Source organism: Dendrobates tinctorius, unplaced genomic scaffold (genome assembly GCF_039654945.1).
Source record: "Dendrobates tinctorius isolate UK_male_01 unplaced genomic scaffold, ASM3965494v1 ptg000162l, whole genome shotgun sequence".
Taxonomy (NCBI): Eukaryota; Metazoa; Chordata; class Amphibia; order Anura; family Dendrobatidae; genus Dendrobates; species Dendrobates tinctorius.
The window spans coordinates 45,245,944-45,264,597 of record NW_027361829.1 but is presented as its reverse complement, the minus strand read 5'-3'; the positions used below and the strand labels follow the sequence as shown (position 1 = coordinate 45,264,597).

Here is an 18,654-nt window from a genome sequence, read left to right as displayed (position 1 = left end):
TTCAGTAACGTCAGCTGATCCCCTGCTGTGTGGATGGCAGTCTCTCCTGCTGTCTCCACATTCCAAATACAGTAGGCCTCTGCCTACACCCTCCTATTTCCTGGGCTTCAACACAGCCAGTTGTAGCTCGGAAATGCCGTCCACACGGAAAGAGACACTTGCTCCCGTGTCTCAGTGGGGTTCAGTAACGTCAGCTGATCCCCTGCTGTGTGGATGGCAGTCTCTCCTGCTGTCTCCACATTCCAAATACAGTAGGCCTCTGCCAACACCCTCCTATTTCCTGGGCTTCAACACAGCCAGTTGTAGCTCGGAAGTGCCGTCCACACGGAAAGAGACACTTGCTCCCGTGTCTCAGTGGGGTTCAGTAACGTCAGCTGATCCCCTGCTGTGTGGATGGCAGTCTCTCCTGCTGTCACCACATTCCAAATACAGTAGGCCTCTGCCTACACCCTCCTATTTCCTGGGCTTCAACACAGCCAGTTGTAGCTCGGAAGTGCCGTCCACACGGAAAGAGACACTTGCTCCCGTGTCTCAGTGGGGTTCAGTAACGTCAGCTGATCCCCTGCTGTGTGGATGGCAGTCTCTCCTGCTGTCTCCACATTCCAAATACAGTAGGCCTCTGCCTACACCCTCCTATTTCCTGGGCTTCAACACAGCCAGTTGTAGCTCGGAAGTGCCGTCCACACGGAAAGAGACACTTGCTCCCGTGTCTCAGTGGGGTTCAGTAACGTCAGCTGATCCCCTGCTGTGTGGATGGCAGTCTCTCCTGCTGTCTCCACATTCCAAATACAGTAGGCCTCTGCCTACACCCTCCTATTTCCTGGGCTTCAACACAGCCAGTTGTAGCTCGGAAGTGCCGTCCACACGGAAAGAGACACTTGCTCCCGTGTCTCAGTGGGGTTCAGTAACGTCAGCTGATCCCCTGCTGTGTGGATGGCAAAGTCTCCTGCTGCCTACACAGTCATACTACTACTGATTTTTAACCGTGCTCCAATTAGGCCTGTGGCTCCACTGTCTCTCGTATTTCCCCTGTCCTCCAACCCTTCCCAGTTATGGGAATGTGGACAGAGCAGGCGACATTGCCGGACACACATCAGGGGATTAACTGACCGGACTGAACACCTGTAACACAGGAACAAGTGTGGATTGTGCAGACGCCACTTCGGAGCTGTAACTGGCGGGGTTGGAGGACAGGGGAAATACGAAAATCAGTGAAGCCACAGGCCTAAGTGGAGCTTGGTTAAAATTAGTAGAAGTCTACAACCGATCTTAAAATTTCTTCAATGCAGCCTCAGCCTGCTCCGTGCTTGTCCCTGGGCTTCAACACAACCAGTTGTTGCTCGGAAGTGCCGTCTTCACAGAGTAAAACACTAGCTCCTGTGTTTGTGGGGTTCAGTAACGTCAGCTGTTCCCCTGCTGTTTTGATGGCAATCTGTCCTGCTGCCTCCCAATTGACAGCACATCAGGCCTCAGCCTGCTAAGTGCTTGTCCCTGGGCTCCAACATCGCCAGTTGCTGCTCATAACTGACTTTGGCACGGGTACTCCCTCCTGCCCAGCTTGGTTCCAGCCCTGCCTGCTGTTTCCGGGAAGTGTCAATGTCAGTTTGCCACCCCAAGTTGCCATGTCGTGTTGCGGTTGGGTTAGTCGAGGCTAGGGTGCCAGCAGTTTAGGTGCTTCCTATGTGGACTGCGGGTTCTGGTAAGAAAGGCTTGTTCCGTAGTGCCAGTAGGACAAGCACCCCCTGTAGGACTGTGTGATTCGGTAACTGTGGCCAGCTTGCGGCATGCCAACTTTGCTTTTCAGGGGTAACTTCAGCTGCCCCTCCGGGTTCCAGCACCGTCAGCTGGTTCTCGTCAGAGCCTTTGGCCTAGGTGCCTCCATCTCGGTATCCGAGTTCCGGCAACGTCTGCTGGTCCTTGGTAGTGCTTTGTAGCACAGGTACCTCCCGCTTAGTAACCGGGTTCCAGCACCGTCAGCTGGTCCTCGGTTGTGCCATTGGCTCTTATTCCTTCTGCTGCCCCTCCGGGTGCCAGCACTGTCAGCTGGTCCTCGCTATTTCCATTTGCTTTTGCAGCTTATGCTACCCCTCCGGGTTCCAGCACCGTCAGCTGGTTCTCGTCAGAGCCTTTGGCCTAGGTGCCTCCATCTCGGTATCCGAGTTCCGGCAACGTCTGCTGGTCCTTGGTAGTGCTTTGTAGCACAGGTACCTCCTGCTTAGTAACCGGGTTCCAGCACCATCAGCTGGTCCTCGGTTGTGCCATTGGCTCTTATTCCTTTTGCTGCCCCTCCGGGTGCCAGCACTGTCAGCTGGTCCTCGCTATTTCCATTTGCTCTTGCAGCTTATGCTACCCCTCCGGGTTCCAGCACCGTCAGCTGGTTCTCGTCAGAGCCTTTGGCCTAGGTGCCTCCATCTCGGTATCCGAGTTCCGGCAACGTCTGCTGGTCCTTGGTAGTGCTTTGTAGCACAGGTACCTCCTGCTTAGTAACCGGGTTCCAGCACCATCAGCTGGTCCTCGGTTGTGCCATTGGCTCTTATTCCTTCTGCTGCCCCTCCGGGTGCCAGCACTGTCAGCTGGTCCTCGCTATTTCCATTTGCTCTTGCAGCTTATGCTACCCCTCCGGGTTCCAGCACCGTCAGCTGGTTCTCGTCAGAGCCTTTGGCCTAGGTGCCTCCATCTCGGTATCCGAGTTCCGGCAACGTCTGCTGGTCCTTGGTAGTGCTTTGTAGCACAGGTACCTCCTGCTTAGTAACCGGGTTCCAGCACCGTCAGCTGGTCCTCGGTAGTGCCATTGGCTCTTGTTCCTTCTGCTGCCCCTACGGGTGCCAGTACCGTCAGCTGGTTCAAGAGGACAAAGAACAGGAAGACAACCACCAAGATGCAGAACAACAAGAGAGAGAAGACAAAGAAGCATAAAAAAACAAAGCAGAAGAACATTAAGCATAAGACTAATACTCTGAGCAAATGATATTATCTTATTTATTAGCAGAAGAAGACTAAGCAGTGTATGGGTGTGAGTCCGTTCCTCCTCGTGGTGCCCCTGGAAAAGGCCTGCTGCTGCAGGCCAAACTGAACGCGGACAAATCCTGTTGTAAATCTTTTGTGACAGGCAGAACGGAAGGTGTAAACTTCTAACTTTTCTAGATAACAACTACAGGAATGCCTGACACAAACAAGAATATGATGAAGAAGAATAGGAAGAAGATGAAGAAGTTGAATATGTAGAATAATAATTGTTGAATAAGAAGAATATGAAGAATGTAAGAAAAGGAATAAGAAGAAGAATGTAAAAAAAGGAAGTAGAAGAATGTAAAAAAAAGGAAGAAGAAGAAGAAGAATGTAAAAAAAGGAATAAGAAGAAGAAGAAGAAGGTAAAAAAAGGAAGAAGAATAAGAAAGAAGAAGAAAGAAGAAAGAAGAAGAAGACATACATGTCTGGCAAAATATAAATGAGGCTAACATAGTCAATATCTTTGTAACTCCTAACGTCTTTAAAAAAAAAGTTTAATTCCTGCTATTCCATTTGATTGGGCTAAACCTCTATGGCTTTAATGTCTCCTCCACCTCCCACAATACATTCTACATTATTCTTAGTTGTTTTTCTTCATGTAGAATTAACCTACAAGGAAAGAAAGGGTTTTTTTTAATTCCGATATTTTGGCCCCATTGACTTGCATTGGTTCCCGGTATCGGAATCGGCGATACCAATACTTTTTTTTTAAGATCGGCCGATCCATTCCGATCCGATATTTTCAAGTATCGGCTGGTATCGCTCAACTCTAATGGTCACCTTAATGTGACAGTGACCAACTATTGCTTTATTTTAGTATGTTATCATCACCACTATTTTGATCATTAATAAAATATAATTGGGTATCCATTAAAGTCCGGAGGATCGATTGACAGGACTCTGCACATTGGTCAGGTCAGTAGTCTCTGACCACTGGACAGGATGCTCACAAATCTCTTACCTTGGTGGATTCCCGGCACAGCTTTTGATTTGCTGTACTGACGCAGCCATCATTGCTGTGTGACAGGGTGACGTTGCACCAGACCATCTAATCAAAAGCCATGCCAGAGATTACAGAAGGTAAGAGGTTCGCAGGCCTCCTGCCAGAGATTACTGACCTCGCCGAAGGAACGGAGTTTTGCGAATCAACCTGCCCAATTTTAGTATTCATTTTTCCAATTTACCACTTCCAATGGATCATATATTCAGTTATGATGTAAATTACAGGGCCAAAGTCACCAAGTAGCAGGTAGACTGGCCAATCATCTACCTGCTGGTATATTAGGTACCCAAAAGATACAACACTTAGTGCACTATTATTATTGCATTTGTGACTTTTTCCGCTGGTGTTTATTGCTTTTCGCTTGTTTTTCATTTGCACCTTATTCTTCTGTCAATTTGTGCCTTTTTGAAGTCTATTTTATATATGTTCCTTGGTTTGTTTTTTACGGTTGTCATTGTTGGCTGGCTTTCTGGTTTTTAGATGTTTTAACTAATTAATTAATTGTAACTTTTTAAAAGGTCACCACATTTTTCTGCAAAAGTACTCCAATCCCTCCCTGGAGTGATTTTATGTATCCACTATGTAAGGGCAAGGCCTACACTAGTTATGTGACAGCAAGTGTTAGACAAGTGGCATGACCAAAAACCTTTGTGCAAGTTGCAATATGCTAAAAAAAGAGAGAGGACAGCACCTACAAAAATCATACAATGATCTAATGCCGCTAGGCAAAAATCATATAACTGAACATGAGGTTCTTAGTTTAACATTCTGATCAGATTGTATGAAGCCCACTGCCACATCACGGCAAACCTCATAGTGGGTCCTACCGCCTTAACGAAGCGGAGCCACGCGCTGACCACCATCACAGCGGCAATGCACCAGCAGAGCAGACGGCCTGGTGTCTTCAGACCACGCAGCCCACCAGCACAAAATTACAGCAACAATGGCCACCACACAGCACCAACACCAAATGAAAGGAGTCCCCATCACCCCCACAGTGTGGAGCCGCGCGCCAACCACCGCCACAGCGGCAGGGCAGACCGCCTGGAGTCTCACAGCACCCATGCTGCAAGACAGAGTACCCATGACTCCAGACCGCTCCGCCCCACCAGTATAAAACCACAGCAACAATGGCCGCCACACAGCACCAACACCAAGTGTAGGGAGAAATGAAACTCATCTCCATCAATCTGCGGAAACAGGCTAGACCCCTGATTTTGCAGTCTCCTGCTAATTAAAATCACCTGTGCCAAATGGGAGGAGTGCACATCCAAAGAAAAACGGTTGTCATTGTTGGCTGGCTTTCTGGCTTTTTGGTTTTTAGATGTTTTAACTAATTAATTGTATTTGTAACTGTTTAAAAAGTCACCACATTTTATGCCAATGTACTCCAATCCCTCCCTGGAGTGATTTTATGTATCCACTATGTAAAGGCGAGGCCTACACTAGTTATGGGACAGCAGGTGTTAGACAAGTGGCGCGACCAAAAACATTTGTGCAAATTGCTGCTAGAGGACAATTTTAGAGCTGTGATTTAACTGTAAATCAAAACAACAACCGAAACATTAACAACTAGTATCCAGCAAAGCTAATAGTCACAAAGCAGTTGTGGTAGCTCATAAGTCACAATATGACCGCAGTGATCGTCATTTGATGCAATGTTGGAGTGCAATTCTTATAAGAATATATTTGAAAGGTAAGAAAACAAAAAAATTAAAACTATTTAGATAAACGTGAAAGAACTGTATAAGAAATCATGTGGCCACATAATTTAAAATGTATAGGAGAGGATAGATGCTGAAAGGTGCCCATATGTCTCTGCAATTACACTGACCAAATGTGTCCATTAAAAGACTATCAGTTTGTATATAGCCAGTCGTTAGTTGTTTAATGGACATAGTTAATAAGATATTTCTGTGTGCATAGAATCTCATCATTATTGATAACATATTCCTTATTTACATGAGGCTATGTGCTGCTGAGAAGGAAGATTTAGTGCTGGCATCATAGATCCAAGCACCCAACAAAGGAGCACTTTATTAGCTATATGTCTACACAAGCTGATAATTGGTGAATGAGTGTTCTAACAAATGCTCGTACCTGATTATCAACTAGCTTAGATAGCTGTTAGACAAATGCTCAGAAAAGATCAAAGTGGATCGATCCACAGCAGCTTGTATCAGGCACTCGCTGTATGATCTCAGCCATGTTTGATTCTTAAACACTGTGTCAAATCAGAGCCAAAAGATACTTTAAAAGCCGCTGGGGACTGAGTCATGCTGGAAACTAGTCAGGCGCTTGGAAGTTTTCTCTCTGGCCGAGGTGTATTTCGGAGCCCCCAAACATAGTGTACGGGGGTCCTTGCATGTGTGCACATGTGTTTGCTTGAAATGCTGTCACTCTTGGACTGCAGGCTGCTGTATTTTGGAACAAGTTTGGACCCTCTGATGCCATGGAGGATGAGCCAGATATTATTAAAATAAACTCTTGTTTACTTGGAACTATGTGCAATTGGTAGTAGGCAGAACACTTAAATTCTTCATCTGCATTACATGACAAAGGCACAAATATTTTGGTACTAGACAGCGGCACATAACTTGTGAAGAACATTCCTGAAAAACAGCTTGTTAAATTGCACCTGTCAGCTGTCTTGGCCGCTTTAAGATGCGGCCGCTGCCTTTCAGGACTTATCTACAGCATTTTATAATGCTGCAGATAAGCCCCCGATCCAACCTGCAAGATAAGAAAAATAAGTTTTTTTTTATACTGATCTCCTGCATGAAGCAAGCAGGAGGGCGGCATCGCAAGATGATGGAAGGCGCCAGATCCGGACCCGTGACACCCATCAGACTGGTCCGCCCTGCATGTATGTATAATAAAACTTATTTTTCTTATCTTTCGGGTTGGACTGGGGGATTATCTACAGTATTATAGAATGCTGTAGATAAGCCCTGGAAGGCAGTGGCCACATTTTATAGCGGCCACAACAGGTGACAGGTTCCCTTTAAGTGGGGACCTCCATATTCTCAATACAGGGCTGCATGGGTCAATGTGTTTCACTCCGACACTGCACCCAATACTATGTTCTGTGGACTATATAAGGGAGCTTTTCCAGTTTCTACACCTTACGGACTTGTCTCAGTCTGGCTGATCCCATATTGTTTCACTAGGACTTCCAGGTTTGGAAAACCTTAAGACTCATGCTTAAAAGTCTTTTACACTAGGTGCCCCAACTTTCCTGCTAGAGGAGCTCTGCCATCCTTGTTACTTGAAATTGAAGGATTTTACTACCACTGTAAGTTGGTAATAGAAGGGAAAAGAGGGGATGTCAGTTCATTATGTGTAGAAGCACCTTGTCTGGCAATGGATCCTCGCACGGAGCCGCCCTGGTTGCCATGACTAAGACCTAGTTGTCAAAACACGCCGGTTTTGCCTCCAGGATATCCATGGTATGCCACTGTCCTTGCTTTTATAATGACAAATACAATAAACTTTAAGTTCCATCTCCATCGCTGGAGAAAACTTCCTTTTTCTACTTCTGTAAATTTGCTCATCTGGCAAACACCATATAGAACGCACTGCCGAGAGTGTCTTCCATCGCTGAAGCTGAACTTGAATCAACTGAAAAACAGAAATGTGTTCCTAGTGCCTACTTACTCCTCCTTAAACCATGGGCTAGCCTAACAGTTAACTCTGTCAACCATGAACACAAGAAAACTTGTTGTTATGTAGGGAAGTGGACTGACCTATGGACCTGTCTGCAGCAGGAAGGTGAATGCAAGATGTGCAGTAAAAGTACTTGACGTGAACTGGTGTATATGTATGTGGGAAGACAGCTAGAGACAGTAAAAGATGGTGAAGTACTGGGTTTTGACCACTAGGGGGAGAGCAAGAACAGCAGGAAAAGGAGAAGGTGCAGTACTGTTTGGCCACAAAATGGAAGCAGTGAGAAAAGGGTTTGACAGCAGCTTATGGCTAGGAAACTGCATATTCATGGTGGGCGGCGTTACAGGGACTCGAGAGGGGAATTCCCAGGGAGGGGAATAAAAAGGGAGAGAGAGTTCCAGAAGGAAGCCAGTCCAGGAGGAGGAGTTCAGCAGAAGAGGAGACTGAAGGAGGAAGAGACAGAGAGGAAGAAGTCCGGGAGGGACTGGAAGGAGAAACAGTCAGGGGGGTGGCCCTGACAGGAGAGCCGCAGGACAGAGGAATCCCAGGGGTACCAGACGGATGGACTCGGACAGGCGAAGCGCTGTGGTGGTAGGCCTAGGGCAGCCACAGTGATAGAACTGCGAGGGATGTCAATTTAGGAAAGAGAAGAAGGTGAATGGTACCCGGGTCTGTGTGTACGGAAGCTGTCGTGCTGCTGTGGTAGTCGGGAGGACGGCCAATAAAGAGGACCTGTTGAACGTGCATCGGTTTCAGTCTCCAGTCTGTTCACTGCGAAAAAAGGACTACCCCCCAGTCAGCTCACATACCTACATTTGGCATAGTCAGCAGGATCATCACCGCCTAATCCACCAACGCCAGCGGTGAGACTGCGCCGAAGATTGAAAGGACCAGGAAGGAGTGAGTTAAAGATCGAGATTGGTGGACTGTAATTGGAATTATCGGATTGGACTGGACATTGCTGAATTTGACTACAGGGGCCCGAAAGGTGACTTTTGCGGTTCCACAAATGGCGGCTGTCGGAGCGGAGGAATGCAGCACCAAAAGAGACTGTCAAGGTGAGCTATGCCGAGCCCGCCTGGCCTCCTCTCGTCCCGCGTCCCTGGCTCCCAATGGATCTGCAGCCCGTGCAAGGCTGACCGCGGACCGCACCATCGACCCCGAGCCACCTCGCCCGGCGTCACCTCGTCCCGCGTCTCCGGAGCGGGTCCGTCGCCTGTATCCCGAGACCGGGGGCCGCCTCTGCCATGCTCCAATCCGCAGCTGCGGCCTGTCCATCGAGACCCGTGGCCGTTCCGGCCCCATTCCAGATCACGGGTGAGGCCGGGTCACCGGGCTCCGCGGCCTATGCGGGGCCGTCTGACATCCGTGCCACCAGGCCCCAGCTTCCCCGCTCCGGATCCCATCGGCCAACGTCCCCGACCCCTCACCTGCAGCTGGACCTGCAGGAGCCGAGGGCCGGATGGAGCGGAGCCACCACATTGCTGGAGATGAGCGCGCCCCCACTGCCACCGGTGGTGAACTGCTGGGCCCCGACACTATCCCCCGGCGGGGACACAAGGCCTGGGGTCCCTGTCGCTGGGCACCCGCGCTCTCGCCGGGCATTCCCCGGGGTCACCGGGCCCTGCGGAGAAGGTGCCGATCCATGCGCAGGGGCGGCTGAGGCCTTCTCTGCTCCCGAGACTTTTCCGCCGTTTGGAGATGCTGCGGCGGAGTTCTCTTCAGCCCGTGCCAGTGCCTGGTGTCCAAGTGAAGATGAGCGCGCAGGATGCGCGCCGCAGAACTATTCTTAGCCCCTTCTTCAACTTTTAATGCATCTCTCCGGAGGGAGATGGACTCCTGGGTCTTGGGCAATAAGAACACTCGGGGCCCAGGAACAGTCAAGACATCCCGGAGACTCCACTGCTGTGGAGTTCCTTGCTGCTGGCAGAACAGGAGACCACCCGGAGCACCACTGAAATATGGACTACCGGGACTGCTGTGTGCTGTTGCTCAGCATGGGGACTGTTTTGCGTCCCCTCGGGGTAAGAGACCCCATCTCCTGACATGGCAGGGATGTGTGGGGGTGCTTCCCACAAAGGAAGGGGGCGCACCACTGTTTAAAAAGTTGCTGATAGATGTTTGAAACGTTGCATAATGATGCTGATTGCTATAGATGTAGATATGATGGGGAATATGCGGAGATAGTTAACGGATATGTTGAAGAAAAAGTGACTAGATAACGGAAATAGTGAATAGTATAAATATAGTATATTAGGATGATCATCAATGTAGAATGTTGCAGGGAATAGGGTAAATGATGTACCCATCAAAAGTAGTGTATGTTGAAACTATGTATAGTTAGTTTAAAACATGTTATACGAAAATGTTCAACATGTCCCGGGTACTAAATTGAAGAAAAAACTGCTTGCCATGACTGATCTTAACTGAAGGTAAAAGATGGTTTATAGAATTGAAACAGACAGCGGTCCATTGATCAGATCCTAAGTAGCACAAACACCCCAAAGTGAAAGAGGGGAGCTTATGGCGACCTGGTAGGCCGGAGTCTCGGTTATTGTGCCCCAAGTTTGAAAATGGTTTTGAAAGTGAGAAAAGTGGGGGAGAGCACCCGTTGAGAAATCCGGGTGGTCCTACCCCAACGGAAGGGAATTGTCGTAGAGGCGTACACGTCGCCGAGTAGTAGTAAGCTACTCGGAGCATGATTGCTCCCGGTTCTGTTCAGCTCCCAGTGTATTCCGGGCTTTGCTCAACAACCGGTCAGACAAAAAAGAAGGTGGGGAAGTTGAAGAAGGGAAAATGAAGGAGACGAGATTGTCAAGGACGACAATGGTAAAAGGAAGGGGGTATGTAGGGAAGTGGACTGACCTATGGACCTAGTTAACACAGTCCAAGATACACATATGATAGGCAAAAATGAATGTCCATTCATGAAATATGGGAACACAACCTCCAGAAGTAAAGCTGGAGGAAAAAACGTTAAGTAGCTCGGAAAAAATGTTTAGATAAAAAAATCTTTATTGATGAAATGTAGTTTAAAAATAATATATATTAAGTGCATATGCTAATCAAGCTAGCAGAACTCAAAAGAGTGCAAACATCAGAATAAATCGTGCAAATAGGTACTAGCAAAGAATCACAAATGTAGCTCAGACCAGAAAATGAAAAAAATGGTGATTCAAAAAAATATATAATATACACATATTATCCACATATTAAAGTGCATAGTGCAAAAGAAATCGTTATTACAGTGAAAAAATTGAATCTTACATGATAAAAAATGTTTTTGAAAAAATATAGATATCTGGCGCCTGAACCACAGTTGATGACATATATGGGTTAATCCAAAATGCTGCAGAGCCTTTAATAAATTCTAGGTAAAGGATATCTCTCCTACAATAAAGTGCTTGCGTGCACATGAATGTCACTAATGAGATACCATATACCAAATGAGAAAGCAACCAAGACACAATAAAGGTTATATATCTGAAATAAAGTGCTTACATGCAAATAAGTATAATACCATGCCATGCCATTAAATCTATGTTCGGATTATATAAAGGTCTTGGAGCTGAGCCATAGATTGATCAAGGAGAGATTATATCCAACTGTGTGTGTCTGGTGTTATTTCTTTAGTGCACTTGACCAATATCCAGGCCAGGAGTAGGCAACTAGTGAACATTTTTTATTGTTCAACCTAACATTTTGTCTAGTGGTAAACAAAACACACCACCATATCATGTATATCACTGTCAGGTTTAATCAGCTGTCAGTCTCCTCTGATAAAAGCATAGATAGTGAGAAAATAAAACATTCCAATCTATATTACACAATCCTCATCTTCCCAAACTTCATCTATGGGGGAGGTCACCTTCATCAACATCAGATGGTCGACTGGTCCTGCCAAAATTGGTGGACTCTACCAACTTTAATCCAGTGTGCTTGTAGGCATTATTTAAGACTAATCAGCACGTGAAGCTAAGATGCAATAAATTTAAAGAAAGATTTAAAAACTAATACTTGAATCTGGTTGTAGTATACAGGGCACATGCAAATATATATATTTTTTGAGTCTTGCTTAATGAAGTGCTAGAACAGCAAGCCTGCAAGGTCAGTATTTCCGCATTGCATTCATTAGGGTGCTAGAAGATATCCACCTGATTAATTCAAAAGCATATTGATCTTATGTAAAGCATTCTGTGAATAATTATCTTTCATGCATAATATTATAATATTGTAATATTCTTGTATTGAACTCACCCATATTCCATTGCAGTTTGAATCTTGTAGAGAATCCCAGTCTTTTGGGCTAAATGAATAAATACAAATATATCTACAGATCATTCTTTTCAACTAACTTTTCCTTTTGTTACTTATGTGAAACATTACAGATCCTGACAATAGCACTGTTTAATTCCTTTTTAAATCAGAGTCATTTCTGAAATGAATATCTTTGGATATGATTAGCATAATAACCTGTGAAATCTGACTATCTGCTATATTACAGAATGACCCCTGGATTGTGATTTTAATCATGTATGGAAACGAAAGAAAAAGAGGATAAAGGCATTATACAAAACATTACATTATTATCATTCTGAATAAACCCAGAACAGTTCAATAATGCACAGCGGAAATCATTGTGTGAAAAGCTTCACAAAATAAGCGTCAGCGAAATTAGAACAAGTTTGCAAAATATAGTGCAAAATTAGATAGGAATCATGTAAGAAAACATGATGCAAGAAAGACTGTAACAAGAGATATAAAGATAGATTTAAAACACCAAATTTTATTTGAAATACGGTAATACCGTATATAAAAACCGTAAGGAAAAAACAGCTGAACCAGGTAGTAGTTACTCCTAATAGAATAAACTACAAAGAGTTAATATAGGAAAATTAACACATGCTCAAAAATAAGGGTAAAAATCAGCATAATCATAGAAGGGTACAGGTAGAATGGCACCTTTAGTATAGATGAATAAACATAGTATGGATACATACATACACACCAAGTATATATAATAGTAAAGGTGAAAATGCACATTAAATTGGTGTTAATGTAGTATAAGTAGATAGTAATGTGCAAAAGTGCAGGAGTCAGAATAGCTAATCAAGCATGTGGACAAAGTAAGTGCTGACTAATATAAGTGTAGCGGGTAAGATATAATGTCTTTCATGCTTCCCTTCCCTCTGATTGTCTTATGGTTCTTGATGTTTGCAGATGTGTTGTATGATTATTGCCTGCTACATGTATAACTATGTATTACCGCTCATTGCTTATGGTATTGCCACTTGAATGTGTTACCATTATATAGAAGACTGTAATATATTGCCTTGTATTCCTGCATTATAATAATTCATATATATTATGTGTTCTTTGTATATGTACAGTCAGGGAAAGTTAGTGTATCCTTCTTGGGACATTAGAGGAGGGAACTCTTAGTACATAGTTCCCCCATAGACCAGGTAGTTGTAATTATATTGCGGGCCACTAGTTGGGGGCATACTAGTGGGGCCTGATAGGAGGTTCATAGAGGGTTAATTGTAGGAGGGGCTGCTGAGAGTTAAGAGTATTGATGAAGAGTGGTTTAGTCAGACGGGGCCAAGGAACCCAAGTGTACAGATGGGCTATAGGCCTGGACAGCTCCGCAGTCACGTAACGTTAAGTCATTATCAGGCTAAGTGCACACGCTGCGGATTGGTCTGCGGATTTTTATCTGCGGAACCGCAGGTAAAAACGCAGGTAAAATGACCTGCGGTTTTACCTGCGGATTGGCCTGCGGTTTAGCCCTGCGGTTTATCACCTCTACAATGGAGGAGATGGTAAACCGCAACAGAATCCGCAGAAAAGAAGTCACATGTCATTTCTTTCTGCGGATTCAAAACTGCAGCTTTTCCGCAGTTAAAAATCCGCAGCATGTGCACAGCAGAATGTAAATTTCATAGACTTACATGCTACTGTACACTGTCTGCAGAACTGCTGCAGTTCCGCTGTGGCCAAAACTGCAGCGGATCCGCAGCAAAAACCGCAGCGTGTGCACATAGCCTCACCCACATTACCCACGGCCACCGCATGTCTTAGCAGTGGGTCAGAACAGGAAAAGGAAGATGTGGCGTCTTACCGCCTGGGCCAATGCTTTTAGGGCAGAAGTTGGCTGGACTAAGGAGATGAAAGGAGTTGGAGCTTCGACGAGATCGGTACAGACGGGCCGGATGCTTCACCAGGGATAACCAAGCATAGTGACTGATGAAATCGTGCCTGGGGCAAAACAGACTGAAGGAAGCGTCATTATAGTGAGGTCAGGCCTGGAAGGAACTGGGAAGCAGTCTAGTACGGTCCGGTGTGTACTGCACAGAAGTGACAACAAGCAAGGGAGAGATCAGGAAGCAAGCAAATGTACCAACTGTGTATGTAATGTGCAAAATCCTAAGTAAAGAAAGTGTTAAAGTTGTCTCAGACTGTGTCTCCATTGATGGGGGTCGCATAGAAGAGGGACCATTATGGTCAGGGAAGTGCCGGGGTGAAGCTGAATCTGGAGATGCAGGTATGCCGAGGAAATGAGTATTGTTTCATGTAGTGGAAGGACTGGACGCAGCTGCCACCAGAATACAGGTCACGACTACAGTCTTGTCCCTCCCTTACATAAGATTAGTCTGAGAGAAGTGCATGTGCAATGGGCATGAAAGGAGATATGGGTCGCCCACCCAGGGCTGTGGGGTACTCGGTACCGGGCCGGTGTCAGGGGGATGTGTCACAGCAGCAGTTACCCAGTCCGTGGCCCTGGGCGCCCAATATCAATGGCGGTGATGTTAATAGTATAGTTTATATGGATAGTTCGTGACGCCACCCGTGGTGTTTGGCAAGTAAGATGTTGAGCCAACACTGCATGCAGATCCACTGGGACTGATGGTGTGGTGCAGCAAAGATGGTGTAGCTCCCCACAGGTGGAGCTGTAGTCCCAGGGCAGTGTAGGTGCAATGGATGAGGAGAGGCGCAGAATGGGATAGATGCTGGTACCCAGATGTAGTGGTGCTGGATGTATTAGCGAAGAATGAATGGAGGACACCAGGGCTTGTAGTTTCAAAGCTTTACTCACAGTTCTTGGTGACCACTGGTGCCTGCCTCCGTGACGTGTCCTCCGGGGTAGAGACTCAATCAACCTCCCGGGCAAGTCAGGGTTCTCCTCTCCAACACTCTGCCAACATGTGCCTTTCCTGAACGACTCCTCTATTGCGCCTTTTAGTTTGAAGAACTCCAGTACCGTGGTTCTCTAGAGTTCCTCCTGTCAGATATTCCTAGAACCTTACTTGTATGACAGACAGCTGTAGCCTGATCAGGGACCTCCTGGATCCCGGCTCTCTATCCGTGTTGCTGTTGTGTCCCAAGTCTTAGATGGGAGTAGTGCATTTACAGCCAACTACTCCACCGGTGTCTGCTGCAGAACCATAAGTGTCCATACAATCTCGGGGACCGGGGCCCGCCCTTGCGCTGAGAACCTATAGGCAGGGTTCCTCTTCCAACCCACAACTCCTTTCTGTTCTCCTACTCTTTCGTTCTACGCTGTTCCTTCTCTCTCTTATGGAAGCTTAGGTTGCAGGTCTACGTCTTTCTCCTTCTCTTCTCTTTCCCGTGCCAGCTGGCTCAGATCATTGAGGCAGCTGCAGCACTCTTTCTAAACTGAACTCAAACTGAACTCAAAAGTAACTTCAGAACTGAACTCCTCTCGCCTGACCTCCTGTCAGACTGACCTGTAATTCTAAACCTTCCCACTCTTTTATATGGATCTCAACTCCACCCACTTCCCAGCACATCTCGTGTTACGAAGCAAGGACTCACCAGAGGTGCTCTGCTACCCTCTAAGCATGAGCCGCAATGTGATCAGTGTTGAACTATCCTGTGTGTGGGATGCAGGTGTTGGGAGTGTGGAAAGGAGTTCCCAACTTACCTAGGTGGTGGGGCACTACACCTTAGGAGAAGGTGCAGTACCTCTGTGGCGACTGAGCCTCAGGGGCGCCACAGATAAGGATTTCATCTTTACCTAAAGCCCCCATTACACATAACGATGTCCCAGCGATCCCACCAACGATCCGACATGATGGGATCGCTGGGACATCGTTAGGCTGATCGCTGGTGAGCTGTCACATAGACAGCCCCAGCGATCAGGACCAGTGATGCTGGACGCTGGTTTCTAATGTTAACATCAGGTATCTAGGAGCTGCGCGACTCCTGGATACCCGATGTTTACATTAGAAACCAGCGTCGCTGATTGCTGGTCTCTCGCTGCCACACGCAGTGATGCGCGCTGGCCAGTGGGAGATCAGCGATCGAAAAACGGCCCTGGCCGATGCTGCACGATCAGCAATATCCGGCAGGGGGGCTGGTCGCTGATCCCCGTCACACACAGCGATCTCGCTGATGTGTCACAAAATCAGCGATCTTGCTAGCGAGATCGCTGTGTGTGACGGGGCCTTTAGATGTAAGCGAGCAGCCAGGGACCTACATCATGCATCATGATTCTGATCTAATTTTGTGCTTGACCTCTAATTCTATACTATATCTTACAAACTTGTTTTGTTTTTGCTGATGCTTATCTTGTGTAGCCTTTCACACAATGATTTCTGCTGTGCATTATTGAGCTAAGCGTCTTAGAGAGAGGCAATTTTCACCACTGAAATTAACCTTTTTCTTAGGCTTTATTCAGATATCCATTATTTTTCTCATACATGGCTGATTCTCATAAGTGTTCTGAATCAGATTTTCATCAACCTTGCCCAAGGAAGAAGCTGAGTGGTGAAACCCAAGGTCAGGTAGAAGCTGGTATGCTACATGTTTCATATACTTTACAGTATATGTTTTAGCTCATTTTACTTGAGAGTATAGTAAAAAACACAAATGAAAGGAAATTGCGCGGCAGTGCTTCTCTATGTGGAACTATTGGTTTCAGCAGGGCTAAAAGCAAGATCAGTAGATGAATACAGTGGGTACGGAAAGTACTCAGACCCCTTTAAATTTTTGCACTCTTTGTTTCATTGCAGCCATTTGGTAAATTCAAAAAAGTTCATTTTTTTCTCATTAATGTACACTCTGCAACCCATCTTGACTTAAAAAACAGAAATGCAGAAGTTTTTGCAAATTTATTAAAAAAGAAAAACTGAAATATCACATGGTCATTAGTATTCAGACCCTTTGCTCAGACACTCATATTTAAGCCACATGCTCTCCATTTCCTAGTCATCCTCCTTGAGATGGTTCTACTCCTTCATTGGAGTCCAGCTGTGTTTAATTAAACTGATAGGACTTGATTTGTAAAGGCACACACCTGTCTATATAAGACCTCACTGCTCACAGTGCATGTCAGACCAAATGAAAATCATGAGGTCAAAGGAACTGGCCAAGGAGATCAGAGACAGAATTGTGGCAAGGCACAGATCTGGCCAAGGTTAAAAAAGAATTGCTGCAGTATTCAAGGTTCCTAAGAGCACAGTGGCCTCCATAATCCTTAAATGGAAGAAGTTTGGGACCACCAGAAGTCTTCCTAGACCTGGCCATCCAGCCAAACTGAGCAATCGTGGGAGAAGATCCTTGGTGAAAAAGGTAAAGAAGAACCCCAAGATCACTGTGGCTGAGCTCCACAGATACAGTAGGGAGGCGGGAGAAAGATCCACAAAATCAACTATCACTGCAGCCCTCCACCAGTCGGGCCTTTATGGCAGAGTGGCCCGACGGAAGCCTCTCCTCAGTGCAAGACTTATGAGAGCCCGCATAGAGTTTGCTAAAAACACATGAAAGGACTCCAAGACTATGAGAAATAAGATTCTCTGGTCTGATGAGGCGAAGATAGAACTTTTTGGTGATAATTCTAAGCGGTATGTGTGGAGAAAACCAGATACTGCTCATCACCTGCCCAAATACAATCCCAACAGTGAGACATGGTGGTGGCAGCATCATGCTATGAGGTGCTTTTCAGCTGCAGGGACAGGACGACTGGTTGCAAATGAAGGAGGCAAGAATATGGCCAAGTACAGAGATATCCTGGATGAAAACCTCTTCCAGAGTGCTCTGGACCTCAGACTTGGCCGAAGGTTCACCTTCCAGCAAGAAAGTTACCCTAAGCACACAGCACAGCTAAAATAACAAAGGAGTGGCTTCAGAACATTTCTGTAAACATTTTTGACTGGCCCAGCCAGAAAATGGCTGTCCACCAACGCTCCACATCCAACCTGACGGAACGGGAAAGGATCTGCAAGGAAGAATGGCAGAGGATCACCAAATCCAGGTGTGAAAAACTTGTTTCATCATTCCCAAGAAGACTCATGGCTGTACTAGCTCAAAAGGGTCCTTCTACTCAATAATGAGCAAAGGGACTGAATACTTATGACGATATGATTTTTCAGTTTTTCTTTTTTAATAAATTTGCAAAACTGTCTACATTTCTGTTTTTTTCAGTCAAGATGGGGTGCAGATTGTACATTAATGAGAAAAAAATGAACTTTTTTGAATTTACCAAACGGCTGCAATGAAACAAAGAGTGAAAAATTTAAAGGGGCCTGAACACTTTCCGTACCCATTGTACATCAAACATTGGATGGGTAATGAAGACGGAGGATTGTAGATGATTTGGATTTTGCCCTAAATATCATACATGTGCTATGGTTATATTTTATCAGATTTTCTCCAGTGTTTGATCAGTTTATAATACCATTTTTTTTGTATGTGAAAAAAAAAATCAAAAGGAATCTCCTACGCTTTGCAAAGTTAAAAACATACAGCACATAGATTGCACATGGATGGCATCAGGTGAAAGAGTCTAATAACAGATTTGCCTTCCTTTTATTGGTGATTTCTATTTAGCCCTTTCTCCCACTATGTGAGGCACTATTATGTTGTCATGTAGTGGGTGGTGGTGTACGGAACAAGCTCAGGAGAAGCTCGCTCTGTACTGGGAAGGTCCCAGCTGTGCTACACAGCCAGCACAT

At 45.8% G+C, this 18,654-nt stretch overlaps 1 protein-coding gene across 3 annotated transcripts in view; it reads right to left on the bottom strand.

The window, feature by feature from the left end:
* AOAH (acyloxyacyl hydrolase) overlaps positions 1–18,654 on the bottom strand; it is a 198,993-nt gene that overhangs the window by 54,586 nt on the left and 125,753 nt on the right. For all 3 annotated transcript variants that reach the window (XM_073549989.1, XM_073549990.1, XM_073549991.1), the window contains exon 9: positions 11,936–11,984. In XM_073549989.1, the coding sequence (XP_073406090.1) occupies positions 11,936–11,984 (49 nt within the window). The remainder of the gene's footprint in view (positions 1–11,935; positions 11,985–18,654) is intronic.